Below are 26,729 nucleotides of genomic sequence, written 5' to 3'. Positions count from 1 at the left end.
GGGGCCGCACTCCCGCAGCGGGCCGAGCCGGGCCGAGCCGTGCGGTGCGGTGCGGTGCGGGGGATGTAGCGCTCAGCACCGCGGACAGCGGCGGGGCCGGCCGGGGCTGGCCGCGGCTCCCGGGGCCATGGCCGGCGTGCAGCAGGGCGAGAAGCAGCTCTTCGAGAAGTTCTGGAGAGGCACCTTCAAAGCCGTGGCCACGCCGCGACCCGAGAGCATCATCGTGGCCAGCATCACCGCCCGCAAGCCGCTGCCCAGGTAAGGGCTGCCGGGGCAGGGAGGGGGGCTCCGGGAGGCCCCACGTCCTTCCCCACCTCTGGTCCCCTTCCCACCACAAGGAGAGTCCTGAGTGTGTCCCCCGCCACCAGCAGTTCGTGGCTGGAGGAGCCGGGGCACCCTCCCCATGGCTGAGCCCCCTTCCTGGGCAGGTGCTGTGCTCCAGAGCTGACAGGTTTGGGAAACTTCGTCTTGGAGCCTGGGAGCCGGGTGAGGGTCTGCAGAGCTCTAGCTGGGCTGTGGAGAGGGGGCAGTGGTGGGGGCATCGGCTGGAAAGTGTGACCAGCTCCATCCCCGCTGGGCAGAGCCCTGGGCTGTGTGTCCTGCTGGTGGCCTTGTCGCTGTGTCAGCCCTTCCCCTGGGACCCTTGGGAAGGTGAAGCCTGGGGAGGGAAAGACCCCCGTGGGGCTGGACCCTGCATTGTCACCGAGGGGAGGCTGGTGCCCCCCAGGGACACACAGCACAAGCCAGGGACAGCTCTGGGGATGGTGTCCCCCATGTCCCACAGCCAAGCAGCCTTGACTTTGCTCACCCAGGACCTGTCCTGTCCTCCTGCGCCAGGAAAGTCGATGCCCCCATGTTTGCCAGAGGCTGAGCAACAGAGAAACCTGTGAAAAGAGGCGAGGGGGATGCAGGTACCCCTTGAGCCTCTCTACCAGACTGTCACACAGGCAAAGGTCCGTGTGGCTTCCTCACAGCCATGCACGCTCTAGACCAGCTTTATTTTGCTGATTGTCTCAGGAGTTGTTAATAATATCCTATTTGTGCTGCTTTTATAAACAAAGGACTTTTTTTTGCTGGTTCTCCTGTCTCTTTGCTCTGTTTTTCCTCTGCTGGGTTCTGCCCAGCTGGTGTGGGGAACCAGCCAAAGTTCCGTGGAGGTGCTGTGTCCGTAGAGGAGAGGGGCTCAGTCTGCAGGAGTCTGGGTGTTGGGGTCTCAGCCTGTACCAGGGAGGAGAGAGATCCTTTGGAATGAGCCATTTCGGATGCTTCCCGTGCCAGTGGAGGCTGTGAGCCACAGCAGCAGTGGGGATGGGGGTCCCTTCTGCCCCTGCAGCCCAGCTGCTGAGCGTGAATTTTTCCAATCTCTCTGATTTCCATTAATCTGGGTAGGAAAATGGGAAAGGCATGGGTTCAGCCTCACACTGAGAAAAGCAACTCTTGTTTCCACAGGCAGTGTTTGCAGGGCAGCCTTTGTGGTGGAGAGGAACCTCTGTGTTTTTCTCCATCCCTGCATAGGGTATGGTTGGCACCTGAAGGGCTGAGGGCTCACACACACACTCCTGCCTGGACGTTCCTGAGTGAGCTTAAATATCTTGCAGTTGGAGGTGTAATAAGGCAACAAATTCAGGTTTTAGGGAAATACAGCCAGCCTGGGTGCCAGGAATGAAGCCTGGCTCTATCTAGCCAGCAGTTTGGATGGCACAGACATCGTGGTGGGGCTGAGCACCGCGGCTCGGGGTGTTTGCACATCCATTAAAAAGTTCCCAAATGCGTGCACCTCTGCGTGCTGTTGGTGGTGACAGCGAAACAGTGCAGGGCACCTCTGCGTGCTGTTGGTGGTGACAGCTCCGGTGGGAGCGAAACAGCTCTTGGCACAGAGCAAAGCGGCCCCATCAGCTCGGCTTTGCTGTGGTTGGTGGTGGGCACCAGCAGCTCCAGGTGCCCACACCGGCTGTGCTCCTGCCCTGCTGCTGCCGGGTCAGTGCAGCCTGGCTCCTTTTGTCCCTGGTGGCGTGTCCTGCCGGGCCCGGGGATGTTCCCTGCGGTGTGGCAGCTGCACTGAGCGGGGCCAGCCCGGCAGGGTTGGGGTCTGCAGGGCACTCGCTGCACTCACCCTGCCCCAGGCACGGAGGGGCTGCCACCAAAGGCTGCAGGACAGAGATGCTGTGGTTCCCAGCTCTTCTCATCGGTGCTGCCGGCTCAGCTCACATCCCACAGGGCTCTGCCAGCAGCCCGAGCTGCCATCTGGGCAGGATCACACCTCTGAGATGCCAGATCTTCACCCCCAGGGGCTTTGCAGCGGGTCCCTGCTGAGCTGCACAGTGGTGTCCCCAAGCTGGCCCCAGGCTTGTAGCCCAGCAGCAGCCAGAGCCAGGCTCCTGCTCCCCATCCGTGGAGAGAGCAGACCCAAGGCTTGCAGCAGCCCCTCTTGTAGATGTCTCCGTGCCTGGCTCCGCTCTGGGTTTGTTTTTCCGGAAGGTTTCGCTGTGCCAGTGCCTGGACCAGCCTCTCTTCCCTGACGATACTCCCGACTAATTTAAGAGCAAATGACTGTGGTGCCAGAGAGGAGATGGGGAAACCAGTTAGCCAAATGAAATATTAAGATGACCATCTGGATTCCTGTTTTCTCCCACACTTGACAGCTGGTCCCCTGCAGACACCCTGCCCTGGATCCGGCCCCGTGCTTCCCACAGCAGTGAGACGCTGCCGTGGTTTCTAGGCCAGTGCTGCCCACCTGCCATCAGTTTTCCTGGCTGGGCTTGTGCCCTCGTGGAATGTCAAGGGGCTCAGCTGCACCATGGGGGTCCTGCCAGGGACAGCCCCCAGTGTCCATAGCCCTGAGAATGGCTAAGGGCCCAGTCCTGGATCCTTGTGGGGCAGCGATGGGGTTGCCTGGACAGAAAGTGATGCTTTTTCCCTTGCCCCATCCCTCACTACTACCTTCCTGCTGCTTCTGCAGGTAAAGCCTCTTCCATCTAAATTCCCATCAAGCTGTCTTGGACCCACAGCAGTGAGACGCTGCCGTGGTTTCTAGGCCAGTGCTGCCCACCTGCCATCAGTTTTCCTGGCTGGGCTTGTGCCCTCGTGGAATGTCAAGGGGCTCAGCTGCACCATGGGGGTCCTGCCAGGGACAGCCCCCAGTGTCCATAGCCCTGAGAATGGCTAAGGGCCCAGTCCTGCATCCTTGCGGGGCAGCGATGGGGTGGCCTGGACAGAAAGTGATGCTTTTTCCCCTTGCCCCATCCCTCACCACTACCTTCCTGCTGCTTCTGCAGGTAAAGCCTCTTCCATCTAAATTCCCATCAAGCTGTCTTGGAGGTTGGGAGGGTTAAAGCTTTGCTAAACCCACGGTTCATGCTGGAACAAAAGAGTACATTAATATCTTCCCTCCTGCTGGAGCTGGGGGGGCATTAAATCCAGCCCCCCAGACAGCTTTGTGCCCAGAGCAGAGCTCTGCCAAAGTAAATGGATTATTGACCAGTTTGCAGAGTGAAAGGAAAAACCGAGGTGATGGGAAAAGGGGCTTTTCCAATTAACCTTTGCCCACACAGGGCCTGGTGGGGCTTTGCTGTGCAGCTGAGGGATTGCATGGTGAGGGGAGGCTGGGGCTGACCCAGAGCTTGCCTTTGCAGGGGAATTGCTCCAGCATATGCAAAATCCAGTGTGGGATTTGAGGGGGTTTTGTGCCCAGTGTGCTGGGGAGGGATGGGGACAGGGACCACTTACCCTGCCCTGAGCTCCTCTGCCAAACCAGGGTGCCCTCAGTCCCTCTCACTGGGCCATGAGGATGGGGCTTTGGCTCTGGTGAAGTGCAAATGCTTTTAAAATCTGCTGTGTTAAGGTGCCACTGGCCTCTGGATGAGTATGAACACCATGCTCTGGCCCCAGCCCCAGAGCAGGATCCGCTTCCCTCCCTCTGGGCTGGGCTTTTGTCTGCATCTCTTCCCTGGCTGTGACCTCGGGCACAGCACGAGGCTGGGAGCCCTGTCCACTTGGAGCTAAGAATTCCATCAGCACCGGTGCCGGGACCTGGGGACATCCAGGCAGGAGATGCTCCAGGGAGCTGGAGGGAGTGTGGGGGCTCGAGGGATGATTCTGGGGGTGGTTTAGTTCTCTGCTGCCACGCTGCCAGCCACGGTACTGTTGGCATGAGCTGCCCTGTCTCTGTGCTGTCCCCGGAAACAGCCGAAATCCACTTTTGGGCGCTCCGGGGCTGGGCCCTGCTGGTGTCAGCGCCTGGGGCAGCCGGTGCTGCCGGTGAGCAGCGCTGCGGAGAGGAGGCTCCTGCATCCCCCGTGCCAGATGGTCTAAGTGGGTCACATCAGGGCAGCGCTGGGGATTTGTGCTTTAACCCTTAATCCCCCGGGAGGCACCGTGCACGGAGGGGGAGGGATGTGCTGCTGGAGTGGGATTAAGCCATTGCGGGTGATCTCGGAGAGGAGTCTGGGCGCTGCTGCTGGGACAAGGGAGACGTGTCCTGCACCGGGACAAGGCAGGAGCAGCCATGGCACCGCAGTGTCGGAGGTCTCGGCACCCCACGAGCGCACAAAGCAGCTGCAGTTCCCCTTGGCAGCGACTTTTGGCCATCCCAACCTCTGGCTTCCCCAGGCTTGCGCGGGCCCCCGGCGGGCTGGCAGCCCCCGGGCAGGGCCGTGGCTGTGCTGCCGGGGAGGAAGCCCCGCTGGCAGCCGTGCCGTGCCGCTGGGCCCCGCTCGCGTTAATCCTCCCCCGCGCTGGCCGGGCATCTGCTCCGCGGGGCCGCCTGGCTGCCATCTGCTGCCTCCATCCAGCGAGCACCGCGCTAATGAGCCCGTGGCCCCGGCCCAGGGCGGGGGGAGAGGGGCTTGAAAGGAGAAGCGAGGGGGAGAAGAAAAGCCCCTTCCTCGGAGGGGCTGTCAATAGCGAGGCTTTTGTCTGGCCCTGCCCTCCGGCTCCAGCTGGACGGCGCTGGGAGCAGGGAGAGCTAATTAGGCAGCTCGGAACTGCCGGGGGGCTGGGGGCAGCTGAGTGAGGGGGAGAGCTGGGAATGCCCGCAGGACCCGCTCCCTGCTGCTCGCAGAGCCTTCCTCATCCTCATCCCCCTCCTTTCCCCCGGCCCTGTCCATCTGCCTCTGCTCTGGTGCTGGCACCGTGACCCTGCTGGCCTCTCTGCTGGGAAACGCTGTGATTTTGGGGACAGGTAATTTCTCACCTGTAAAAGTCCACTTGAGAGCTTTGCTGAGCTCTGCTTGGGGCCCAAACCATGGGTCCTGCTCCCACGCTCACCAGCAAGAGCACGGGCACAGCCTGGCCCTGCTGCTGAGAGTGAAGGGCCACGGCAGGTGCTGAGAAAACACGGGATAAGGGTCTCCTAAATCCGGGATTTGCTGCTGCCCCACCTCTGGCCAAGGGGAGCCTGTGGTGTCCATGCTGTGCTGGGGAAGCACCGTATCCAATCTCTTTAGATGAGGGATGAAATCAGGTGGAAGGAAGCAAAAGGGAGGACAATTCCACTGGCTGGCTGGAGGAATGGTTCTGTACAAATATTTGATTTCACCCTTGATCAAACCCACTGGAGACATTAGCCTGGCTGCCTGGCAGCCCCCTGCAGATGCTGGGGGTGCTGAGTTTGTGAGGGTAGCCCTGGTGGGGTCTGTGCTGACCATGGGGTCCCCTCCCTGCCTCAGCAGCATCCCAGCCCTCGTGTGAGGCTGTTTCATGGAGCGTGGAGAACCAGGCCAGGGTGAAGTATGACAGTTTAGAGTCTTGCAGGGCTGGAGTTCATCCTTGCCTGGCTCAGGTAGCAGCAACAGCTCCAGCCAGTCCCCATCCCTGCTTTTATCTCATCCCTGGAGAGGCAGGAGAGCAGGACACTTGAACCCCATGCACGTGTTCACACCCCTCCTGCAAAGTCCTGCTCATGAATATTTAGGGCTGTGAGGCCCTAAATAATAAATAGCAGTGATGACCTTGATGACAGGGATTGCTAAGGAGCTTCTGCCCAGCGCCAGGTCCTGTGGCTGCTTGTGTCTCCTTGCTGTCACCGTCCTGCCCCCGTCATCTGGGACAGCCTGTCCTGCTGCAGCTTGACCCCAGAAAGGGTCTCTGTGGTGTGCTGGGGGTCCCATCTCTCACCAGGCTCCCTGGGCTTGGGAGATTTCCCTGGCCTTCTCTGCTCAGCTCCATTCCTACCCCTTCCCACATCTCCATGGCTGGTGGCTGTACCTTTCCATGCCTCCATTCCTCTATAAGCTGGACTTACCAAAGGCAACCCCAGCGTCACTGAAATGAAATCATTTCATGCATGACCATCCTTTCCTTTTCTCTCCTTTTTTTTTTTCATTTTCTACCTGAACCTCTTCATCATTGCAAAGCCTGACCTGGGCCAGAAAATCCCACCAGTGTTTCAGCTGCAGAGGGTGCCAGGGCTTTTGCCACAGTCCCTGCTCTGGCATGAGCCCCCAGAGGCTCTTTGCTGTTCTGAGACTGGGTCTGCTGTGACCCACAAACCTCCTCCACCCCCTTGGGTGCCATCAGCTGGGAAACAGGCCTGGGTTTGATGCCTGGCTTGGAGCCCTTTGGCATTCCCAGCAAAGGGCAGGGAGAAAGGCCAAATCCCGGGAGCCAGCTTGTGTTTGCAGCCTTGCTTGATGATTTCATAGGTGTCTGCAAAGGCGCAGAGGCTGTGATGCCTGAAATCTGCTGGCAGTGGTGGGTCCCAGCAGCACAGCATCCCGAACAGGGCTTTGGTGTGGATCTGGCACGGCCAGGGGTGAGCAGGCTGGACCACCACCCCCGGCAGCGTGGCCAGGCACGGTGCCCACGTCTGTGCCACCATCTCCTGGCAAAGGCCACGCGACCCTCTGCGGGACACCGGGTGCTGCAAAACTGGCTTCTCCATCAGCCACTCGAGCTGAAAGCGCTGACAAACACGGGGAGTTTAAAAATAGCCGTTTCTTTCGCACGCGGCGGGAACACTTTCCCTGCCAACGCAGCAGGGACTGCAGGAAGGGCTTACGAAAAATAATGCAAGCGGCAAAATAAACTCTATTAAAAACTGTACTGGTGTTCGAGGCGGGCTGAAATGAGTCTCTGGTCTGGAGGCAGCGAGGTTGGGGCTCCACTGCTGACCTGTTTAACTCTCCATGTTTAATTTATGTCTAGTTATTAAGGGGAGAAGAAGGAGCTGCTGCCCAGCCCCAGCCAGGGGCATCTCCTTGTTCACCCCTGGGTGGGCAGAGGGGACACTATGGGCAGGGTCCTGCTGCCTGTGGGGCTGCTCTTCTCTCTCCTCCCTGGGGCAGGGGAGGCTGTCACTGCTGGTGTGGGCTGTGGGGGCTTTCTGCTGCTGGGTTCCAGGGCTGGGGTCAGGTGCCCATCTCGCAGCCCACAGGGTGGCTGAAATGCTCTGAGACCCACAGGCAACGTTGAGGAAATGGGTTTGCACTGCCACTAACATCAAATTCCAGCAGGAACTTGATGGCACTTTGGCAACAGGCTGGCTGTATTGAATTTATCTCTGTGCCCACGTGCGTTGGAGGGTGACTGGAGCAGAGTGGGGCAGGAGGCTGGGATTTGAGCTACATTACCGTCAGGATGAAGAATTAGCTACTGCCCAGCAAGAGAAATATTTTTGCATTAAGAGAGATTTCACAGTTAAAGAGCTCCTGCTGCATTAATCTGTGGGTCAGCTGGAGCTGCCGTAGGATCCCCTGCCCACCAAAGCTGTGCAAGTGTTACACCAATCTGTAAGAGCATGTAAATATAACAGAACTCATTCTCCACAGCTCCAGCAGCTGCAGCCAGCAGAGCAGCCCTGCTCTGCCAGGGCATGGACGTGGCTGTGGCACCCAGAGGTTGCAGGAGGCAGTTTGGGATTTGGGCAGATCTACTCCTCAGGCTGGTGCTTTCACTCAGAGAACTTATTTCCTATAAAGCATTGCCCTCTTCAAATCCCTCCGCTCTGGTCAGAGCCTGGTCAGGATTGTAATGATGGGGACAAGCAAGACAAATGGCTTCAGCACTTCTTTGAAGGGATGGGGTTTTTATTCTCCGGAAAATTCCAAGACTGGCAACTTACAGAAAATAAAACCCCAAAGCAGCAAAACTTGTCATGTGTCACCTGCCCTTCCCTGTGTGTGGGACAGCCTCTGTGGTTATCCCTCACCTCCACCCCATCCCTGCCTTTGTCTGCCCATCAGCCACACCTTGGCAGAGTTAGAGGGTGATGGTGCAGGGCCACAGCAGCAGAGGGGCAGGAGGATAATGCCACGGAGAGGGAGGTGCAGGGGGGCTGCGTGGGCACCACCAGTGGAGGAGGAACACAGGGAGCTGTGGTGTAACCCCTGAAACGGGAGCTCTGCAGCCTGACCTGCTGGGGAGCAGTGGGATCCACGGCTGTGGGCCTGGCTGTGCCCTGTGTCTCCTGATCTTGGTCTCCTGGTGACCTCCTCTGGGCCCTGGGAGTCCCTGGGTGGGGCTTAGCTCTGCAGGGCACAGGGTGTGTGTTGGCTGCCTCTCCCCTAGGATCCCTGGACAGCCCCAAATGAAGGGGTTCAGTTCTGTCTGGTGGCTGGAGAAGTTGTTGGTGTGATTTTGGACCAGTCTGTGTGTTCTCCCAAAGACATCCCACATATGGGCAGCCAGTGAAGGTGAAGGATGTTCTTCATATGTTTTGGAGGGATTTTGGATGTTTTGTTGAGTCCAGGCTGCCAGGGTCCCTGTCTCTATCCCTGCCCTCACTGTGAGTGTGGAGCATCTCTGCACCTGCAGGGGCAGAGCCAAAGGCACAACACTGGCAGCACGTGCCAGCGTGAGGTTTAGCTCCTGCTATTGCTGCCTCGTGGCAGTAGTTACTCCCCCATTGCCTCAGGAGTTCACCACAAGTGCTTTTTTCCACCCAGAGCCCCAATTTCCCTGTCCCCCCAAGAGGGCTCAGATGCCCAAGGGCTCTGTGCATGGGAGCTGTGCCATGGGGATGGGTGGGTTAATTTTGCAGTGGAGGCTCGTGGTCCAAAGTGCTGCCTGCTCTCTGGGCAGGCTGTGAATGCCACCCAGGGCACATCCATCCCTGATTAATGGAAACTAAAAAGCAGGATCCTAAGGACCCATGGCTCCCTTACCCCTCCCCACTGCTGGCTGCCACAGCCAGCCCTCAGCCTGCATTGCTGCTGGGTTTGTCCTGCACAGAGCAGAGGACAGCAGGTCTCACCTCGCCTGCCTGTGGTGGAGCAGCAGGCAGTGGAGCCCCTGGACACAGCCTGTGCCCTCCCTGCAGAGCTGGCACTGGGGCTCAGCCAGTGCCCTGCTCCCCCCCTCGCCCTCCCCAGCATGTTGGTATTGATTTGACCTGAACTCCCTTTAATGTGCTGTGATTTCTTTCAATTAGGCTTTGAGCGAGGTCTCTGCCACGTTCAATAGAACTGGACCAGTGCCTGCACTAGCACAGCCCAGAGGGAGATGCTTGCAGATGCTCCCCCATCCCTGGCAAGAGCATCCCCCATGCCCTATTTTCCCCATGTCCCATGAGGATAATCCCACTGCTTAAAGGTTGCTCCTTGTCCCCTCTGCATTTCCTGGCCCTTTGCATCCACTGGACTGGTGGCTTTGCCAAAGGGCAGATTCTGTGTGCAGGGCAGCCCCCCTGCAAACAGGAGCTGAAGCAACCCTGAGCACTCCTCATCTTCACATGCCCAGCAAAGCTTTCCCCTCTCTCCTTGGTGGCTGTCATCTCCTCAGGGCTGCACTCAGCCAAGTCAGGGTTGGTGTCACGTTGTTTGCGGCAAACTGATGGGCAGGGTGCTTGTTTCCAGAGATTGTGTGGAGCAGAAATCCCTGCCCTTCATCTCCAGCTGCAATTACCGAAGCCAAGTCGATGCAGTTGATGGTAATAGGATGGTAACACTGTCTGAATTTGTATTTAATGCTGATTCCAAGGGTCTATAATCTTCATCAGCACCACATGACTTTTTATAGAACAGAAAAATGTGAGAGCGGTTAATGAGCTGTAATTCTGGAGAGCTTCTGCCTTGATTGGGACTAATTATTTTCTTTATAAAAATAATTAACCATCCACACAACCTATAGAGTGAAAGGCATGTGACATTAATTAAACCATGCAGTATTTTCAGTGCACCTTTATCTCCCATTTCCCAGCACATCCCAAATAGACGGTCACACACTGCGGAATGCCAGGCTGGGCACAAGCTGGCATCGTGTGAGGGCTCGTGCTGGGCACAAAGGGCAGGCCCTGGGTGAGGGGGCTGCCTCCAGATCCCAAATCCACAGCCTCTTGGCCCTGCACGTGCTGTGGAAGCCCTCATTTGGGTTGGGAGGCTGGTTTGGGGTAAGGTGATGGTGCTCACACGTGGGCTGTCTCTGAGGGGATCCTGGGGGTGTCAGTAGGGCAGCCAGGGGGACCTGGCAGGGCACAGGGCTCTGTGCTGTGTGCTGTCATTTTCTGTGGGGCATCAGGATATCCCAAAATTGAGGTGGTAGCTTTGTACAGGCCAAACCTTTGTTCTCAGCCCTCTGGGATCCCAGGATGAGTCCCAGGTGAATGTGCCCCAGCACCGGGGCTGTGCGTGCTTAGACACACACTTACATAATACATAATTGTTAACAAAACTAATTCCCCTATTTTCCTGGAGGTATTCTGAGAACTAATGAATATATTTGCATAATCTTGATTTTGTTTATGAATAATTCTGGATTATCCAAATGTGAATAACACCAGGGCTTTGCCACTCTAGATTGCCTTTCAGCTGAGGATAGCAAAGCATTTTACAAATATTAGTTCAGCCTCACAAATCCCAGCAAGCAATAAAATTATTATTACACCCAATTAAAGATGGATGGGATGGAAACTGAAATGATTCTCTGCAGCCCATCCTGGCAGGGTCTGCCATGGGGACTCACCTGCCTCTTCCAAGTCTTCTCCCTAGGAAGCAGCAAGCTGACAAATATCCCCTTTTTCCTTTTTTTGGGATGACTTAAAACAATGGGCAGAGTTGCAGGGTGGTGTGGTTGGATGGGGACCCGAGAGCACACAGGAGGTTTCTTTCTGGCTCTGACTCCCTCACAGCACTGAGCACCCCACAGCCCTGTGTGTAGCAGGGATGGCACAGCTATACCACCTTGGAGCACAGTGGGAGGAGAAAAGGCCCTGTCTTCCCTTCCAGAAACTCTCCTTTACCCAAAACCTCCTCACCAGTCCTTCCTGGGCAGGCAGCCCTGGCCACTGAGGTGTTTCCCACAGGACCAGGAGGTATTGCAGGAAAAGAGGATTGGAGTCAAACTAAACACTCCCACCCATGAAGCTGCAATTCAGGAGCTTCCCAGCTCAGCTGTCACTGCACACACAGGGAGGCAAAGGCCCTTTTTGGTCACAAAAACCCCCTGTCAGCAAGCGAGGGTGGGAGTTTAAAGTCTGCTTTCCACATCCCCTGCTGGGCTGGGATCGTTGCAGGCTCATTGCTCAGCAGCAGAAATCTGTTGGTTAATTGCTTTCCACGGGAGCTAATTTCTGTCCACGCTTCTCTGTGTGGGGACATCTGCTCCTCACGGTGTCATGGAGCTCTCCTGGCCCCAGGGTGGCCCTGGCAGTGCAGCCCTGTACATCACAGAGGCTGGATGTGCAGGAGACAAGTCCCAAAGAGAAGGATGGCCAGGGAACCCCTCCTCACCAGACCCTGCCCAGGTGATGCCCTGGCTGGAGACACCCATTTGGCACCCAAGCTGGGAACATCCATTTGGCTGTACCCTGAGTCTGTCCTGGAGGATTCGAGCATTTTTTGATGTTGGAGTCATTTCAAGCAGAGCCCTTGGGAATCTCAGTTCCCTAGTGAGCACCATGCCTGTGTTGTGGCACATGGGGTGGCTCAGGATTTATGAACAGCATCTGGTGACCTGGGTGTCCCTGTCCCCAGCCTGAGTGGATGCATGGGGCAGCAGACAGTCTCAACCAGAGGCATTTCCAGGGCAGCTCTGCAGGCAGGTGGCAGCTGCATGAACAAGTTGTGTTCTTGGAGTTACCTGAGTGTTGGGACCTCCAGTGTGTTGTCTTCTTTTCCAGTGAAATTTCAAAGGAAGGAGGAAAAACGTTATGTGAGTGCCAAAGAAAGCACTGCTGCTCCAAGTGGATCTTCTCCAGCCACCTCCTTGCTGCTTCCAAAGTGCCTAATTACTAATTCATTTTTAAAGTGATCTCTCAGTGCTCCCAGGAGCTGCGGGTAACTGTGTGCTTACAATTCCCTATTTGATGAAAATTTAACGAGTTGTTATTGGCAAATTCACTATTTCACTGCCGTTTGCCATGCCAAATAGCACAGGGTTTGGACAATGAGGGCAGCAGGCACATCTGATGGTCCCAGGAGCAGAGCTGGCACTGCAGCCCCTTGGGTGTGAAGGTGTCCTCCAGCCTGACCATACTGCAGGTAGTGCCAAAGCCCTTCTTTTCTAGGACATCCATTAGTTCATTTTTTTCCTTAAATCCTTCCTAAAGCATTAAGCATCATCCTCAGCTTCTGGCTCCCTGTGCTGTGTTGAGAAGTGCCCAACCACAGCTGCTGGGCTCCCTTCCAGCCCCTGGGTCCTGACCTTTGCCCAGCTTGGTTTTGCCCTGTGCTGCTCATAGGCAAGTGTTTCATGGGAAACGTGAGCTCAGATCCAGACTTTTCCTAATCACAAGCTCTGCAAGGGCTGTTTCAGGCTGCCCCCATGCCTGGCTGTCAGCTCACCCCCTTCATAGCTGCTGCAGGCTGCCTGGGGCTGATGGCAAGGGAAGGAGCCAGGAGTGCTGTCTGGGGCCAGCTGGGAGGAATGGCTGTGGAGCTATGGTGTGGTTTAGCATAAGCTCTCAGCCCCAGGCCTCTGGGTCACCCAGGAGCCCAGCATCCCCCAAAACATGGATCAGGGATGTGCCAGATCGCTGTGCCATGGGGCAGCACGTCAGCACTTCTGTCTGCATTTGCGGGCACCCGAAACAGCCAAAGCTCTTCTCGTCACATTTCCTCACGGAGGAGAAAACTGGCTGCTGTACAGACATGGGAGGCCGCAGGGTGTTGTCTAAGGAGGAGGATTTGAGGACAGGAAAGGCACAGGATTGTCCCCCTGAGAGCAAGCCTGGCCCGGCAGTGTGCAGGTGCTGACGAGCAGGATGCTCCGCAGGGAGCTCCGAGCCGGCAGCGTGGGAGGCACAAGATGCCGCAGAAACCCTTCGAGATGGGGCAGCAGTCCAGGTTTTCTTCAGAAACAATGTGACCATGTGCCATATTCCTCAGGTTTCTCGCTGTTGTCGCTGGCAGGCAGTCAGCAGAGCCATCCTGGGTCGCTGGCAGTGAAGGAAGGGGACACTGAGCCCTGCAAGGTGCTCGGGAGGAAGGAGGACAGGGCATAGGGCTCCTGGTGCCCCTGAGGAGGAGGAGACCGAGCCGTGGGGAGCAGGGAGAAGCTGTGCTCACCCTTGTGCCTGAGCCTGCCTAAGAAGGCGATTCAGGAGGCACCGCTTTCCCCCGTGGAGCTTTCCCTCTGCAGGGATTGTCCATCCCCTGCTGCTCAGCAGGAGCCGCCGCCGCTGCCAGCTGGTGCCCGGGACAGAGCCCTCCCCGCGGGCTGCCACCTCTCAGCATCCCCCGGAGCAGCTGGCACTGATCCTGCGCCGCCACCGGGGCCTCTTCCAGCAGGGAAGCTCCTCTGTTCTGATCCAGCCATGCATAGTAAATCAGCTGCTGGAAAAGAAAGAGCCAAGCTGCTTTTTTGGCCCGGGATGTGCTGAGAGCGGTCGTTAAACCTTTCTGGAGTGTAAGAAGGAAAAGGAGCCACATCCAGGCTTGTGCCAGGACACAGGGTTCCCAGGAGCAGGAGGGGGAGGAGAGTCACAACTGGCAAAAATCTTATGAAAAATGTATAGTACAGAATTGTGTTTCTCTTGCGCGTTTGAACTGCCTCAAGAAACCCACGTGCCTTTCTGCAGCTGGTGCCTCTGCTGATACACAGAAAAAAATAGCAGGGAGAAGATTAAAATTGAACTGGCTTGGAGTCTGTGTAATCAAGGAAAACATCTCGGTGATTTGCTATTATAATTTTCAATAACAAACTGCAGGGCTCCTGCTGCACTAATAATAACGGGTTGAATGAGGTGGGCAAAGAACCTGCCTTGGGTGTTTGTGTGTGCTTGTGGGAAGCACTCACAATATTCCCCATCTCCTAATTTTGAAGAGGTATTTTTAGTGAGTATTTCAAAGAGCTTTACATAAACACATCTGCTGGAGTTTTTGCTGGGAAATGTCTTTACAACAGTCTTTTCTGTCCCCTCCCTCTCGGAGGACAAGGGAATAGTCTGACCATTTTCTTTTTCAATCAGATAAGCAAAGCCAGAGAGCGAGAGGGAAAATCACAGGCTCATTTTGCCGGTGCCAAAAGGCTTCTCAGCCCAAAGGGTGGATTTTAGAAACACTTTGAGCAGCTCAGATCACCGTCACTAGAGCCCAGGGCAGAAGCAGGGCAGAAGCAAACGTGATGTTGCTGTGGCAGAGAGTGGGAGAGCAGGGATCCTGGCCCAGCACTGCCCTCTCTTGCACAGCCAAAACCTCCAGGTGAGGAAAGGAGAGGAAGGATGGGATATTCCGTCACCTGTGCGTGCACTTGTTGTATGTTACTCAGAAGTGACAGGAACATCCCTGGTGCAGGCAGCTGCAGGCACAGGAGTTTCTCCAGCCTCCCCTCAGGATGCCATATCCTGATGTCCCCAGTTCCAAGCAAGGTGTCCATCCTTCATCGTGTAATTCCAGTGAAATGTTCACAGCTTTTAGGCTCATCAGAGATGTTTTAGCCTTTTTTGTTTGGGGGATTTGGTTGGCTGAAGCTGCTCCTGCCTTTTCACTGAGGGGTGTAGAGATGATGGGAACATGAAGCCAGCTAGGGCTGAAGCAGGGAGTGTAGTAAAGTTTCTGTGTTAGCTATCCCAAATCCTCTGACCTTGAAAATGCTGCCAGTGCAAGTCTGCCAAGTGCACTCAGTGCCCAGGGCCTCTGAAGTGCTTGTGCATCCAGCACCCAACCCAGCTGCATGTGCAAAGGAAAATAAAGGTTAAAAAACCCCAAAACTGCTTGGTTAGCATGGTCCAGCCCCAGTTTGCTTACACTGCTGCTTGCAGGGCAGATGGGAAGGGCACAGAGGCTGCACAAGGCCACTGACAGCTGGAACTGCTGGGGTCCATCCTGTGCAGGTGAGGGACAACACAATTGAGTGGGGAGATGGTCTGGTGCCACGGTCTGGCAGCTGAAAGGTTACAGGGAGAAAATTTTCCTGCTTTTGTGTCCTCTTGAGATGAGTTACTGCGGGGAAAAGGCTGATTGATGGAAGCTTTGTGGCAGGAGACAGCTGCAGGGCCAGGGCCAGCTGGGCTGGGACATGGAGCCTGTGGGCAGGGGAGGGCAGTGCCCGGGATGGCAGCACCCAGGGAATGTCAAATGCACAGCAAACCCCCCTGCCTGCTGTCACTGCGGGCCGGGGGGCACGGGTGTCACTGGGTTCAGCTCCCCGAGCAGCGTCCGTCACCAAGTGCCACATTTCATGGCCTGCTGAGATGGCATTTGGCTGTGGCAGGCAGCGTGGCAGCCCAGGATGGAGGGATGGGCATGGTTTGGGAGTTTGCTCCCTGAGGCAGCAAACGCTTTGTGCCTTTGTCCCGTCCTCTGTGGACAGTGCCAGGGTCTGTCTGTGGGCAAGGGCAGTCATTAACTGGTCTCCATGGTATCCCCACACACCGGGGGTGACATCCCTTCCCCAGGCAAGGGAGGCAGAGTGGGTTGGCCTCAGGCCACTGCCAGCAGCAAGGAGCCACCCATCCCTTCTCCTCCATGTGGCCGTAGTGGTTTATGGTGGTTTCATCCGCCTTCAAATAAGGGATGTTTGGGTTCCTTCCCACCAGTGACCTTTCCTGTGTCATTTGTGTTGGGGTAGGCAGTAGATCATGGCCCTCTGCTGCCAACACATTCTGTTAGAGAGGGAATACATGTGAGAGCCCAAATCTGACACCACAGTGTGGAGGTGGGCAGCCAGGGCTGTGAGAGGCTTGTGCTAGTGGAGAGCTGAGGGCACTGTGTGCCTGCTGCTTCTCTTCCAGCCACTGCCGCATTGGCAAAATTTGCCATGAGCCCAAAAGACCCCTCCTGACCCAGACACTGCTGGGATGGGAAGGACAGGATGAGCCAGCTGTGGTGGGTGGTTGCACAGGGCATGTTCTGCACTGAGTGGGTGGCAGGCAGCCCACAGGTGCCCTGCTGTGGGGGGGTCTCCCATCAGGAGCAGCTGCTCTGCTTCTGGACAGGTCTGATGGATAGGCTGGGCTTCTGCGCAGGAGAAAGGAAGGGAAAAGAAAAACAAGTGCCAGTGATTGAATTGCCAAGTGGAAATGGAGAAGTTTGGAGGGCAGGTGGGATGGGTGGGCAGCTGCCTTGTCCTGGTCTGAATGCCCTTGGCCAGGAGCAAGTGCATCCTTAGGGACAAACATGCACCCAACACCCTGGGGAGGGGAGGCTGCATGCCTCACTAGGAGTGCTGGAGTCGTGCTGACCCCCAGCAGGGCATCCCTCCTGCCTGCTCTTCTTCCTGCCTCCTCTGGCATATCCCCTGGGCTGAGTGAGTTCTGTGCTCCAGCAGCATCCTGCTGAGCATCCCCGCTGCTTTCCCTGGGCCAGCTCCAGCAAAAACACCCACAGAGGCTTCTTCTTTTCTGCTGCAGGCACAAACAGCAGGGAAGGTGTGATAATCCCTCCACAGAGGCCACAGAGATCATTCACACCAAACTGCATCGCTTTTATATCAGTCATAAAAGACACAAAAGACAATAAGAAAAGAAAATGTTTATATATATATATATTTTTTTTTTCAATCAATGTCTATGGAGCTCCACACCAGGGGATTACCAGCCAGTTTAAAGCATTAGTGACTCTCAGCATCCATCAGAGGAGAACATTTGGTTGAATGGAAGCCAGCCTTTGATGGAATTGGAGAATAATTATTTCCATCAATAATTACTTCCAAGCCCAGAAGAAATGGTTCCTGGCACGTTGCAGGACAGGAGTCCTTGATTGCCTCGAGGCCAATATGCTTTAACCCCAGGACCTGGAAATCCCATTAGAGGCTGGGTGACAAGGATGTCGCCTGTTGTGCCCAGGTCCTGGCAGTGGTGTTCCAGCCTGCTGCCAGCCTGGGGAGGATCCCTCCTGCTCTGCTGCTGGAGTGCATCCAGCTCACGCTTTGCACAGGTCATTAATTTGGGGACGTTTTTAATGGATCCTAATGATTGAGCCTCAGAAGGCTGTTCTTAAAAGGGGTTTGGGAAAGGCCACAAGCCAATTAGCTGGCACACAGAAAATGATTAACCATGTAACTTCCTGGGTGGTTAAAAATAATGGAGATGTTGGGAAGCAACTGGGGAATTATTACAGACTTTTTAAAGCAAGAGGGACTATTCACCTCCTGCATATTCTGGGCCAGAACCATTTCACCCAGTTTCCCCCCACTTCTCCTTGTCTCTTTTATTTGGCTGTGTATATCCTTAAATGTTAAGGCATTACAAAATGGGCTCCAAGGAAAAGCTGGCTATTAGAGAAAGTGGGTGGTTATTGAGAGAGAAAACACAGGTGGGAAGAGAGGGGTGACCCTTCTGCAGGTGCTCCTGTGCCAACTCCAACCCCAAGGAGTGTTATTCATGCCTGAGGCAGGCAGCAGGATGTTCTCTGAGGCATGCAAAGCTCTGGCCATGCCTAACTGGGGCTTTTTTAACATGCCATTGCTCTTTAACCACCCTTTTGCCCCCACTTAACGCCCAGATGTGCAGCACACACCTGGCCCTGGCTCCTATCCCCACAGCCCATGTGTGTGGTGGTCTCTGCAGCCAAAGCATGTTTCACTGTGGCTGCAGGGCTGGCAGGGGGACATCCCAGCCTCCTCCTGCTCTGCTGGGATCCACAAGGCCTGAGAGCTCCAGAGTGCTGCTTTCCAAGGAGAGGAGGTAGGCCTGGTGACAGACACAGCCACGGGACTTTGCAGAGCTGACTCTAAAGTGGCACCCACAGCCCAGTCCTGGGATCAGCTTTAAAATGGTAATGGGAAGGAATGGGGACGCTTTTAGTGCCAGCTGAGCCCAGCCTACCCAGGGTATCACCCCACAGCCTGGCTGGGCCTGGACATGCCCACGTTTGCTTTATCTATTCCATAATGCTCTGGATGACACTAAACCCCAGCGTTTCCAGCACCCCTGCTGGGTAAGGTTTATGGCTTTTCATTAATCTTTTCATTCTTTGAAATAAATATCTGCAGGGCCTAGAAACCTATTTACTTTCCTCCTGAGTGTCTGCACGCAGACTTGTTTGGGTTTGTTTTCTCCATTCAGCAGCTCTTTTCTCCATTTCAGCTTGCACAAGCCCCAGTGTTTCTTAGAAACCATTCCCTCCAGGCTTTCCCTGCCTTTGCTCTGCCCCTTGCCAGCTCCCAGGGCACTTACAGGCCCTGACCTGGCCCAGGTGGTTCCCCTTAACTCTGCTGGGCTGTCCCAGCTTCTCAAGGCTGAGCTGTCAGCTGGACCAGGTGTGTTCACAAGCCCAGCACCTTATTTGTAGGACGTTTGCTGCCAGTCAAGGATGAGGATGTATGGCAAGGTGTTATTGAGGCACTAGCAGGTGTGGAAAACTACATTTTAAATGGGAAAGGGTTCGTTTTTTTCTATCAGGATGCAAAATCTGTGCTGTCTCTGCAGAGCTGGTGTTCTAAACCCCACAACGCAGGTGAAGATGTCCCGACTGGCTCCTATTTTTTGTTCCCATTGGATCGGATCTGGCCTGTGCTGTCCAGCTGCTCCTTGGCTGCACGATGCTCGTGGCATCTCTGCCTGAACAACGAGCACAGCATGCCTGGCTGGGGTGCAGCTTGGCTTGGGAACGGGGCATTCCAGAGCCCTGTGGGAGAGCTGAGCACTGAGAGCAACACACAGCTCTCCTTCGCAGCTGCACAGCTCCAACCTGCAAAAGGGAAAGGAGATTCCGCAGGGCACGGGGAATGACCCCAGCTGAAGGGACAGCTCCTGATGGCTCTCTGTCACCTCTTGCCCCGGCAGTGGGACGCTCAGCTGCCTGCCATACCCTGCAGAGGACAGACGGCCCGAGAAGCTGAGCAGCTGCGTGGTCAGGGAGCCTGCCAGCACCAATGGCTGTGCCAAGGCGAGGGACAGACGAGACCATGCCCACCGCAGGTCACGCAGGTAGGAGCCAGGGCTGTCAGCGGGGCCACCCTGGGACATGGGGGTGGCAGGGGAGCTGTCTGTGGGTGTTTACTCAGCCCCTCTGGGGTCTGTGAGAGCTGGGGGCGGCTTCATTGTCTCAGTGTGTGCACAGAAAATGTGTGCAACCGCGAGTTTGCAGGGACGAACCTGCAGTTCGTTTCTACTGCAGGGCTTGCTCCTACAGCCTCCTTCAGTCTTCCAAGACCTGCCAGCACTCTCTGCACGACCAGGTCTGCTGGGAATTGTGCTCAGCAATTCCCCTCTCCCCGTGCTAGATCAGCTCAGCAGCACTGCCTTCATTAGGACACGGCCTCGTTATCAGCTTGTCGTTAGTCCCTGACCACTTGAGAGGAGAAAAATGAATGAAACGTTGTAAATGAAGCAGCTGGGGTCTCTGAGCCCTGCCTGCTCAACCGTCTCTGGGATTAAAGCCTCTCCGTTCAGCTAAAGATGCTGGAAAGAAAGAGCAAGAAAGCACATTTCATATCTTCAGATTTCAGGCCAACCAGAACAATAATCTAAAGCACACTTTTAATTAGACTTTGATTATAATCGTGGAGGAACAATTGAAGTCAGATCAGTGCACAGGGGAAAGCTGCCACATCAAAGACAAAAGACTTTATCTGGGGAGAGGGAGAAGGGCTCTGCAGAAACCGCCTGGGGCAGCATGAGATGCTGCTCCCTGCTCTCCTGTGGCTGTGGCAGTGCCCAGCCGTGTCCCTGGCTGTCTTTGGGCAGGTGTCCGAGCTTAGTGACAATGAGACATCCTGGAAAATGCATGATTTCTGTCTGCATTGAGGCAGAAGGGCCACTGAGCCCAAGGTGTGCCACATCCTCTCGTGGTGCTGCTGCTGATCCGTGAAATCCTTGGGAGGAGCAGTGAGGAGGAGGATGTGGGTGCTCCGTGGGGCCATGCTGTGCTTGCACACTGGATTTACTGCACCAGAAGCACTCATTATTCACAGCTCACAACTGAAGCATTAGCCTGCAGTTTCATTTTGCAGAGCTTTTATTTTTTTTTTTCCCAAAGTGTATTAAAAGCGCTAAGCAATTGAGTTTTTATGATAGTGTAATTTCACTGGCAATTCAAGCCCTGGATGATCAAGTGTTGGGGGGTGGTGGAGTCTGAGTGTCCCCCCTCAAAGTGTCGTTTGCTCTGCATTAGTACTTTCATTAGCAATAATGTTTGCTCTTGCTGCAGAAAACTGCTCAATTTTTGCCCTGTTTCTGCAGTGAAGATCTCACAGCATTCTCCAGTTGTGGGGCTGCTTCCACCCATTCCTTGCCTCTGGCTATTCCCAGATGCAGGATGAGAAATGGGGAGCCCAAGACACAAACCCAGCACTGTCAGTGATTTTTCAGAGGCCTTGGGGAGCTTGCTGTGCCCCCACAAACCTTGGTCATGGATCCATTTGGGGATTCAGAGGGACCTGTGGATCTGTTTGGAGATCCACATGGCGGATTTAGGGATGCCACCAGCTGCCTCTGTCTTTACAAGCATTTGCTTTAGTTAATGAGTAGCCACAGAGTATCTGTCATTTCTTTCAGCCCAATGCTCTGAATTAATTAACCACGGTATTTGCTTTTCATTGAAACATAACACGATTCAGCATCATATGTTTAAAGAAGAAATTAATTTGCAAGAGGGTTTATTTTCAAGGTTTAACAACTGTATAAGAGATGCATATCTCCTTCAATTACCATAGTGTCTCAATAAATATATATATATTTCTAATCAATTGCTACTTAACACATGTCAAGTCTTTATTATAGTTAGATGCATCTGGTTGCAATAATTACTGTATGCAAATTAAATGCCAATTAATTATTTAAAGCATATTTACAAAGAGCAACAAAACCTATAAATCTGTTTTGGAGTCGTTAACCTCAGCAAACATGTTTTAAATAATCAGCATAGCTGTGGTGGAGCTGTCTTGTTATATCTCTATTAGACAGTTCGTTTAAACTGTGACTAAATAATTAGTTCGAGGGTAATGAGGCAACACCCACACCCTTGGCCCACCATGAACACTGACCTTGCTGCCCCATATCCCTGAGGTGGCAATGCCAGAGAGTCCCATGTGAGCCCATTCGGGGTTTATTTTTATTATTTTTAACGTTTATTGGGTCTTGTCCCCATCCTCAGCCCTTCATGCGATGGGGAGCGGCCGCTGCCAGCTCGGGGGAAGAAGAAGAAAAAGAAATCTGGCCGCAAGAAGAGAAGGAGGTGAGGGAGCCATGGCGGTGTGAGGGGCCAGGCAGGGCTGGGTGTGAGGGAGCCATGGCGGCGTGGTGGGACTGAAAGAGCAGCCCTTGGCTGGGTGTGAGGGGAGAGGGTCATGAGGGAGCCATGGCGGTCTGAGGGACAGGCAGGGCAGCCCTTGGCTGGGTATGAGGGGAGAGGATGATGAGGGAGCCATGGTGGTCTGAGGGACAGGCAGGTGAGCCCTTGGCTGGGTGTGAGGGAGCCATGGCGGCATGAGGGAGCCATGGTGGCATGAGGGGCCAGGCAGGGCAGCCCTTGGCTGGGTGTGAGGGAGCCACAGCAGCATGAGGGAGCCATGGCGGCATGAGGGGCCAGGCAGGGCAGCCCTTGGCTGGGTGTGAGGGTAGAGGGTGATGAGGGAGCTGTGGCAGTGTGATGGGCCAGGCAGGGCAGCCCTTGGCTGGGTGTGAGGGGAGAGGATCGTGAGGGAGCCATGGTGGCATGAGGGGCCAGGCAGGTGAGCCCTTGGCTGGGTGTGAGGGAGCCATGTTGGCATGACGGGACAAGCAGAGCAGCCCTTGGCTGGGTGTGAGGGAGGAGGGTCATGAGGGAGCCATGGCGGCATGAGGGGACAGGCAGGGCAGCCCTTGGCTGGGTGTGAGGGAAGAATGTCATGAGGGAGCCACGGCAGTGTGAGGGACAGGGATGGCAGCCCTTGGCTGGGTGTGAGGGAGCCATGGTGGCATGAGGGAGCCACGGCAGCATGAGGGAGCTGTGGTGGCATGAGGGGACAGGCAGGGCAGCCCGTGGCTGGGTATGAGGGTAGAGGGGGATGAGGGAGCCATGGTGGCATGAGGGGAGAGGCAGGGCAGCCCTTGGCTGGGTGTGAGGGAGCCATGGTGGCATGAGGGAGCCACGGCAGCATGAGGGAGCTGTGGTGGCATGAGGGGACAGGCAGGGCAGCCCTTGGCTGGGTGTGAGGGAGCCATGGCAGTGTGATGGGATGGGCAGGGCAGCCCTTGACTGGGTGTGAGGAGAGAGGGTTAGCGAAGGATGTGAGGGTGGCCATGGTGATGTGTGGGGCAGGAGGGGATGGCAGCTCTCAGCTGGGTGTGAAGGAAAAGGATCAGTGTAAGATGGAGACGTGAGGGCCTGGGGGTTCCACAGCCCAGGGAGGTGCCGCCATCTTCTCGCCCTCCCCTCAGGGCAGTGGAGCTGGGTTGAGGCTCATCCCTGGGTCTCTCCCTGAGCTCATCCTGCTCCTACCAGGAGCCCCAGCCACTTTCTGCCCTGGAGATGCCACTGGTGGTGGGGTGATTGTTGGGGTGGCTGGCACGGCTGTGAGCAGCCCTGTGGTCCCTAATGCCCCTCTGCCCCCTCAGGTCTCCCTCCTACAGCCCTTCACCTGTGAAGAAGAAGAAGAAGAAAAGCTCCAAGAAGCGAAAAAGAAACAGGTATTTTTTCCCTTGAAAATGTAATTGGCTGTTGGGGGTTTGGAGAAGGGGTGGAAGGCACTGCTGCCTTAGGCAGTTGTTGGTCCCAGTGGGCAGAGTGGTATGAGCCCCTGAGCACTGGGCAGCCAAGGGGAGGCATAGCCCAAGTCCCTCTGGGCTAGAAGGGCATGGAATGGGGTGTCCACCCAGTGCAAACAGAGAAACATGAACTGGTGGGGTGTGGGGACAAGCCACATCGCTGAGAGGTGTGTGGAGCCTCTGACCTTGCTGTCCTATTCAGATGTGTCCATCCTCGGGAATGCCAGTGGGATCAGTACTCAGGGCTTGTGCTGGTCTCCATCCCTTTCTCCCCAGCCTGCAGAGAGTGTCAGCATGAGAAAAAGGTTCAGATCAACTCCCCATGCCCACATCGCAGTCTCCTCTCCCAGCCCCAGCGACTGTTTCCACCTTCCCCTTCTGAAGTCCATTTTTAATTCAAAGAGCATGATTAATTTTTAAAATTGCAAATATTTCACTGTTTTCTCTGAGCTGTTAAACCAATATTTGATTAGAACAGTGGATTCCATCTCCCTAAGCAGGTTCATGTATTTATAATATATTGAACCAAAGAGAGAAGCTACCAAAAGTGAATAACAGGGTGAAAAGTTGAGCTTGAATCTCCAAAGAGCAAGGGAGAAGGAGAAATAAAGATATAGGAACTTCTCTAAAAGACTTTCTTCCCAAGGAGGAATTCTTATCCTCTTTTGTGGATGCCATCTCCTGATGGAAGTCCTGGGTCAGAAACTCTGGCTTTGAACCTTTGGTGGCCATATATGCCTCTGCAAACCAAGGATAAGGTGGAGGTGGTCCCATAAGACTGCATCATATGAAACATTCAGGCTTAGTGACCAGAGGAGGTTGTTTGCAGACACCTGGCAGCATTTCAGCGACAGACCCCAAGTGACTTTGACAGAGGCAATCTCACAGCCCCTCCAGGCAGGACTTCAGGCCGTGTCTTCTGCAGGATGTTGTGCTCCAGGCTGAGAGGAGAGTCAGTGGGGTGTGCAGTGCACTGGGACCAGGACTTGCTGCAGGGGTGTGTCCTCCATGCCACCAGGGTGTTGTCTATGAGAGAGGTGTCTCCTGTGTCATCCCAGGGGTGCTCCAGGAGGCAAGACAGGGCCATGATGCTGGTTTGGCTGTGAGACTGCTCTGGAGTTACACAGAGAGGATTTTTCCCTGGACTGCTGTTTGGTCTTTCATACAGAAAACCAGGGAATGGACCCACCTCTACATGCAGTACAAAACTGGAGGCAGTAGTAGAGAAAAAGGACCCACCAGAGATAGGGGATGTATGTGATCTCTCCAAAGACTTATCCTGAGGACCATGTTCTCCGTTACTTGTAGAGCATGCTGGTCCCTTCTGTCACACCAGCATTTCTCAGCTGCTCCCTCACCAGCTGGCTAAAGGAGAGGCAGGACCATTCTGCCCAGGTGCTGGATGAGATCTTCTCTCAGTGCTCAGTCTGAGCCTAAGCACATTGCCTTGGACTCAAACTTCCAGTTTTGTGAGACCCTTTATTCAATGTACATATTTGTGTCTTGCAGGTTGTCATCAAAGAAGAGAAGGCACAGGTAAGAGTTGAGCAAATGAGTGGTCCCTTAGAAATAAGTTTAATGGTCTCTTCAAGGCTGATGTTCACTGACTGGGGCAGGAGACATTTCTTCTGTGTTTCCTTATGGAATCCCCTTGGGTCCCCCCATTCCATGTGGGTCTGGTGACTCCCCGGGTGTGGACTGGAAGAGCTCTTCTGATTCCAGTATGTGTGTATACATTATCAAGAGGTACTCATTTTCTCTATGGAAAAAGGCAAAGTCACCAAGTTGGCTGATCCCTTTGAGGGTTTTGGCCAAGCCCATGAAGCAGATTTGTCAGCAGGCACTCAGACCCCCTGTGCTGTGACAATCATGAATCCCTTTCATTTTTACTGCATGCTCTTGGGCAACTGAGCTGTAACATTGATGTGTGATTGTGCAGCTTTTTATCGGAACAGAAATCTCCAAATTAATTAGCCATTTCTTATTTAGTTCCTCGAGCCCCAAAAGTAAGAGAAAGGAAGAAAGAAAACACAAAAAACAGTAAGTAGTGGTTCATGGAGTTCTCTGCCCTGCCTGCACAGTGTGGGGCTAGGAAGTGCTTGGTGTGGTGGGGCCCCTGGAGCTAACACCTGCGGCACAGCTCTAAGCATTTCTCACGATTATTTTGAAGCTAAAACCAGCAATTCTGGTTTTGTTGGAATGGAAAAGGGTTTGTAGAGGCTGGAGATCTTTCCTCTGCCTTTCTTTTGTGACAACTCTTTCTGTACTTTGTGTATCTTGCACGGATGTGCAAAGTCTTGTCCACCCAATCCAGAGTGAAGGCTTCAGCTTTTTGGTGGGGGCAACATGAGAGGCTGAACACTGACCTGCCAAAAGGGCAGGCTGGCACACCCTTACTGGGAAGGGCCTCAGCAGCTCCTGGGTTCATGTATTTATAATATATTGAACCATATATATATATATATATTGCTCTAGGAGGTTGCATTAGGACCTACCCATGAGGTACAACACAGGCAAGGGTCTGAATGGGGTCAAGGGGAAGAGAAGGGATTGCTTGGAGGGGATGAAGTTTGCAAAAATCTGGTGTTGAGGTTCAGCCCTGGAGTGTTAGCACAGCACAGTCCTTGTCCTGTGGGGATATAGTTGAGGGCATGGTATAAAATGGGGTTCCTCAGGACTGGAAGGACTGTAAGCTGCCTCTGTTTTTCCCTTCATTCTCTGTCTTCTGGGAACTGCAACTTGTAGCTTCTGACCTGCTTTCAGAGCAAGGTAACACTCCTGGGGCTGAACCTTGGGCACTGACCCTCTGGTCAGCTTTGCTGGGCCTCGGGATACTGCCTGCACAGGCCATCTCCATTGCATGCAGAAAGCCAGTCTCCTTTTCACTAAGATTTCTGCACATTAAGTGGCACAGTTTCAGCTGTTTCCCCTCAAACTGGGCTGCCCTGCACCTGGAAAACTCAGTGGTAAAAGAGAGGCTTCCTAGGTTATCTGTAAAAGGAGGCATCTCCCCAGCCTAACACAGCAGTACCCTAACAGTGCAGTTAAAGCTAAGATCCATGTCCTGCTGGTGTGCCCTGCCCTCAGGGAACCAGAGCTGCTGGAATTGCTCTTTGGGGATAAACCAGCCAAGGCATTTTAGCTTCATTTTTCTGCTGGCAAATCAGAGCTCATCCACTCCCAGTTTCTGCAAATCTTTTGCTCCCAGGCGTGGATCAGATGGATCCCATGAGGATTTTTTGGATAATCACACTGCTTTGACTTATCTTTGCATCAAGCATCTGGTTATCTAAATCACACAGGACCAGCTTTCCCTTTTGCAGAAAGGGAAGACAAATTGGAAGGACTGGTGCAGGGGGTGAAGGGCAAACACAGGGATTTTCACACAAATCCACCATATGAGTGAAAGATGTTCAGTGTTGCTGATTTCAGCTGTATGGAAATAAGAAAGGAGGATCCCAAAATGCGAAGTTTAAGAAAAACAAAATCATTGGGTGTGAAAAGCATCAAAGAAAACAGCCAAGCAGAGTTGAAGGAATTGCCCTGGAGGTTGCCCTTTTGTCTTAAAGGAGATGCTGTTCTCAAGCAATTATTTGCTGAGTTTTTATACCAGCAAGTTGCTAAATGCTGCCCAAGCAGGTTGTATTTGTGCTGTCAGAGCCTGTGTAGTATGGCCATGAAGTCAGGCTGTTCCCACCAGCTCACCCACAGTTAGCTTTGCCTGCTG

At 54.5% G+C, this 26,729-nt stretch overlaps 1 protein-coding gene across 4 annotated transcripts in view; it reads left to right on the top strand.

Moving 5' to 3' along the window:
* Nucleotides 1-55: 55 nt before the first annotated feature.
* Nucleotides 56-26,729, top strand: part of SRRM4 (serine/arginine repetitive matrix 4) — a 47,266-nt gene continuing 20,592 nt past the window's right edge. For 2 of the 4 annotated variants that reach the window (XM_039726094.1, XM_039726093.1), the window contains exons 1-6: nt 56-258; nt 19,100-19,243; nt 21,411-21,491; nt 22,853-22,924; nt 24,512-24,538; nt 24,977-25,042. In XM_039726094.1, the coding sequence (XP_039582028.1) occupies nt 128-258; nt 19,100-19,243; nt 21,411-21,491; nt 22,853-22,924; nt 24,512-24,538; nt 24,977-25,042 (521 nt within the window). In that variant the 5' untranslated portion in view covers nt 56-127. The remainder of the gene's footprint in view (nt 259-19,099; nt 19,244-21,410; nt 21,492-22,852; nt 22,925-24,511; nt 24,539-24,976; nt 25,043-26,729) is intronic. The other 2 variants (XM_039726095.1, XM_039726096.1) reach the window with 2 other exon arrangements.

This window comes from Passer montanus, unplaced genomic scaffold (assembly GCF_014805655.1).
Source record: "Passer montanus isolate IOZ18808 unplaced genomic scaffold, ASM1480565v1 scaffold57, whole genome shotgun sequence".
Lineage (NCBI taxonomy): Eukaryota > Metazoa > Chordata > Aves > Passeriformes > Passeridae > Passer > Passer montanus.
Note: the sequence above shows the minus strand (reverse complement) of the source record. Positions and strands in the feature narration are given on the sequence as shown.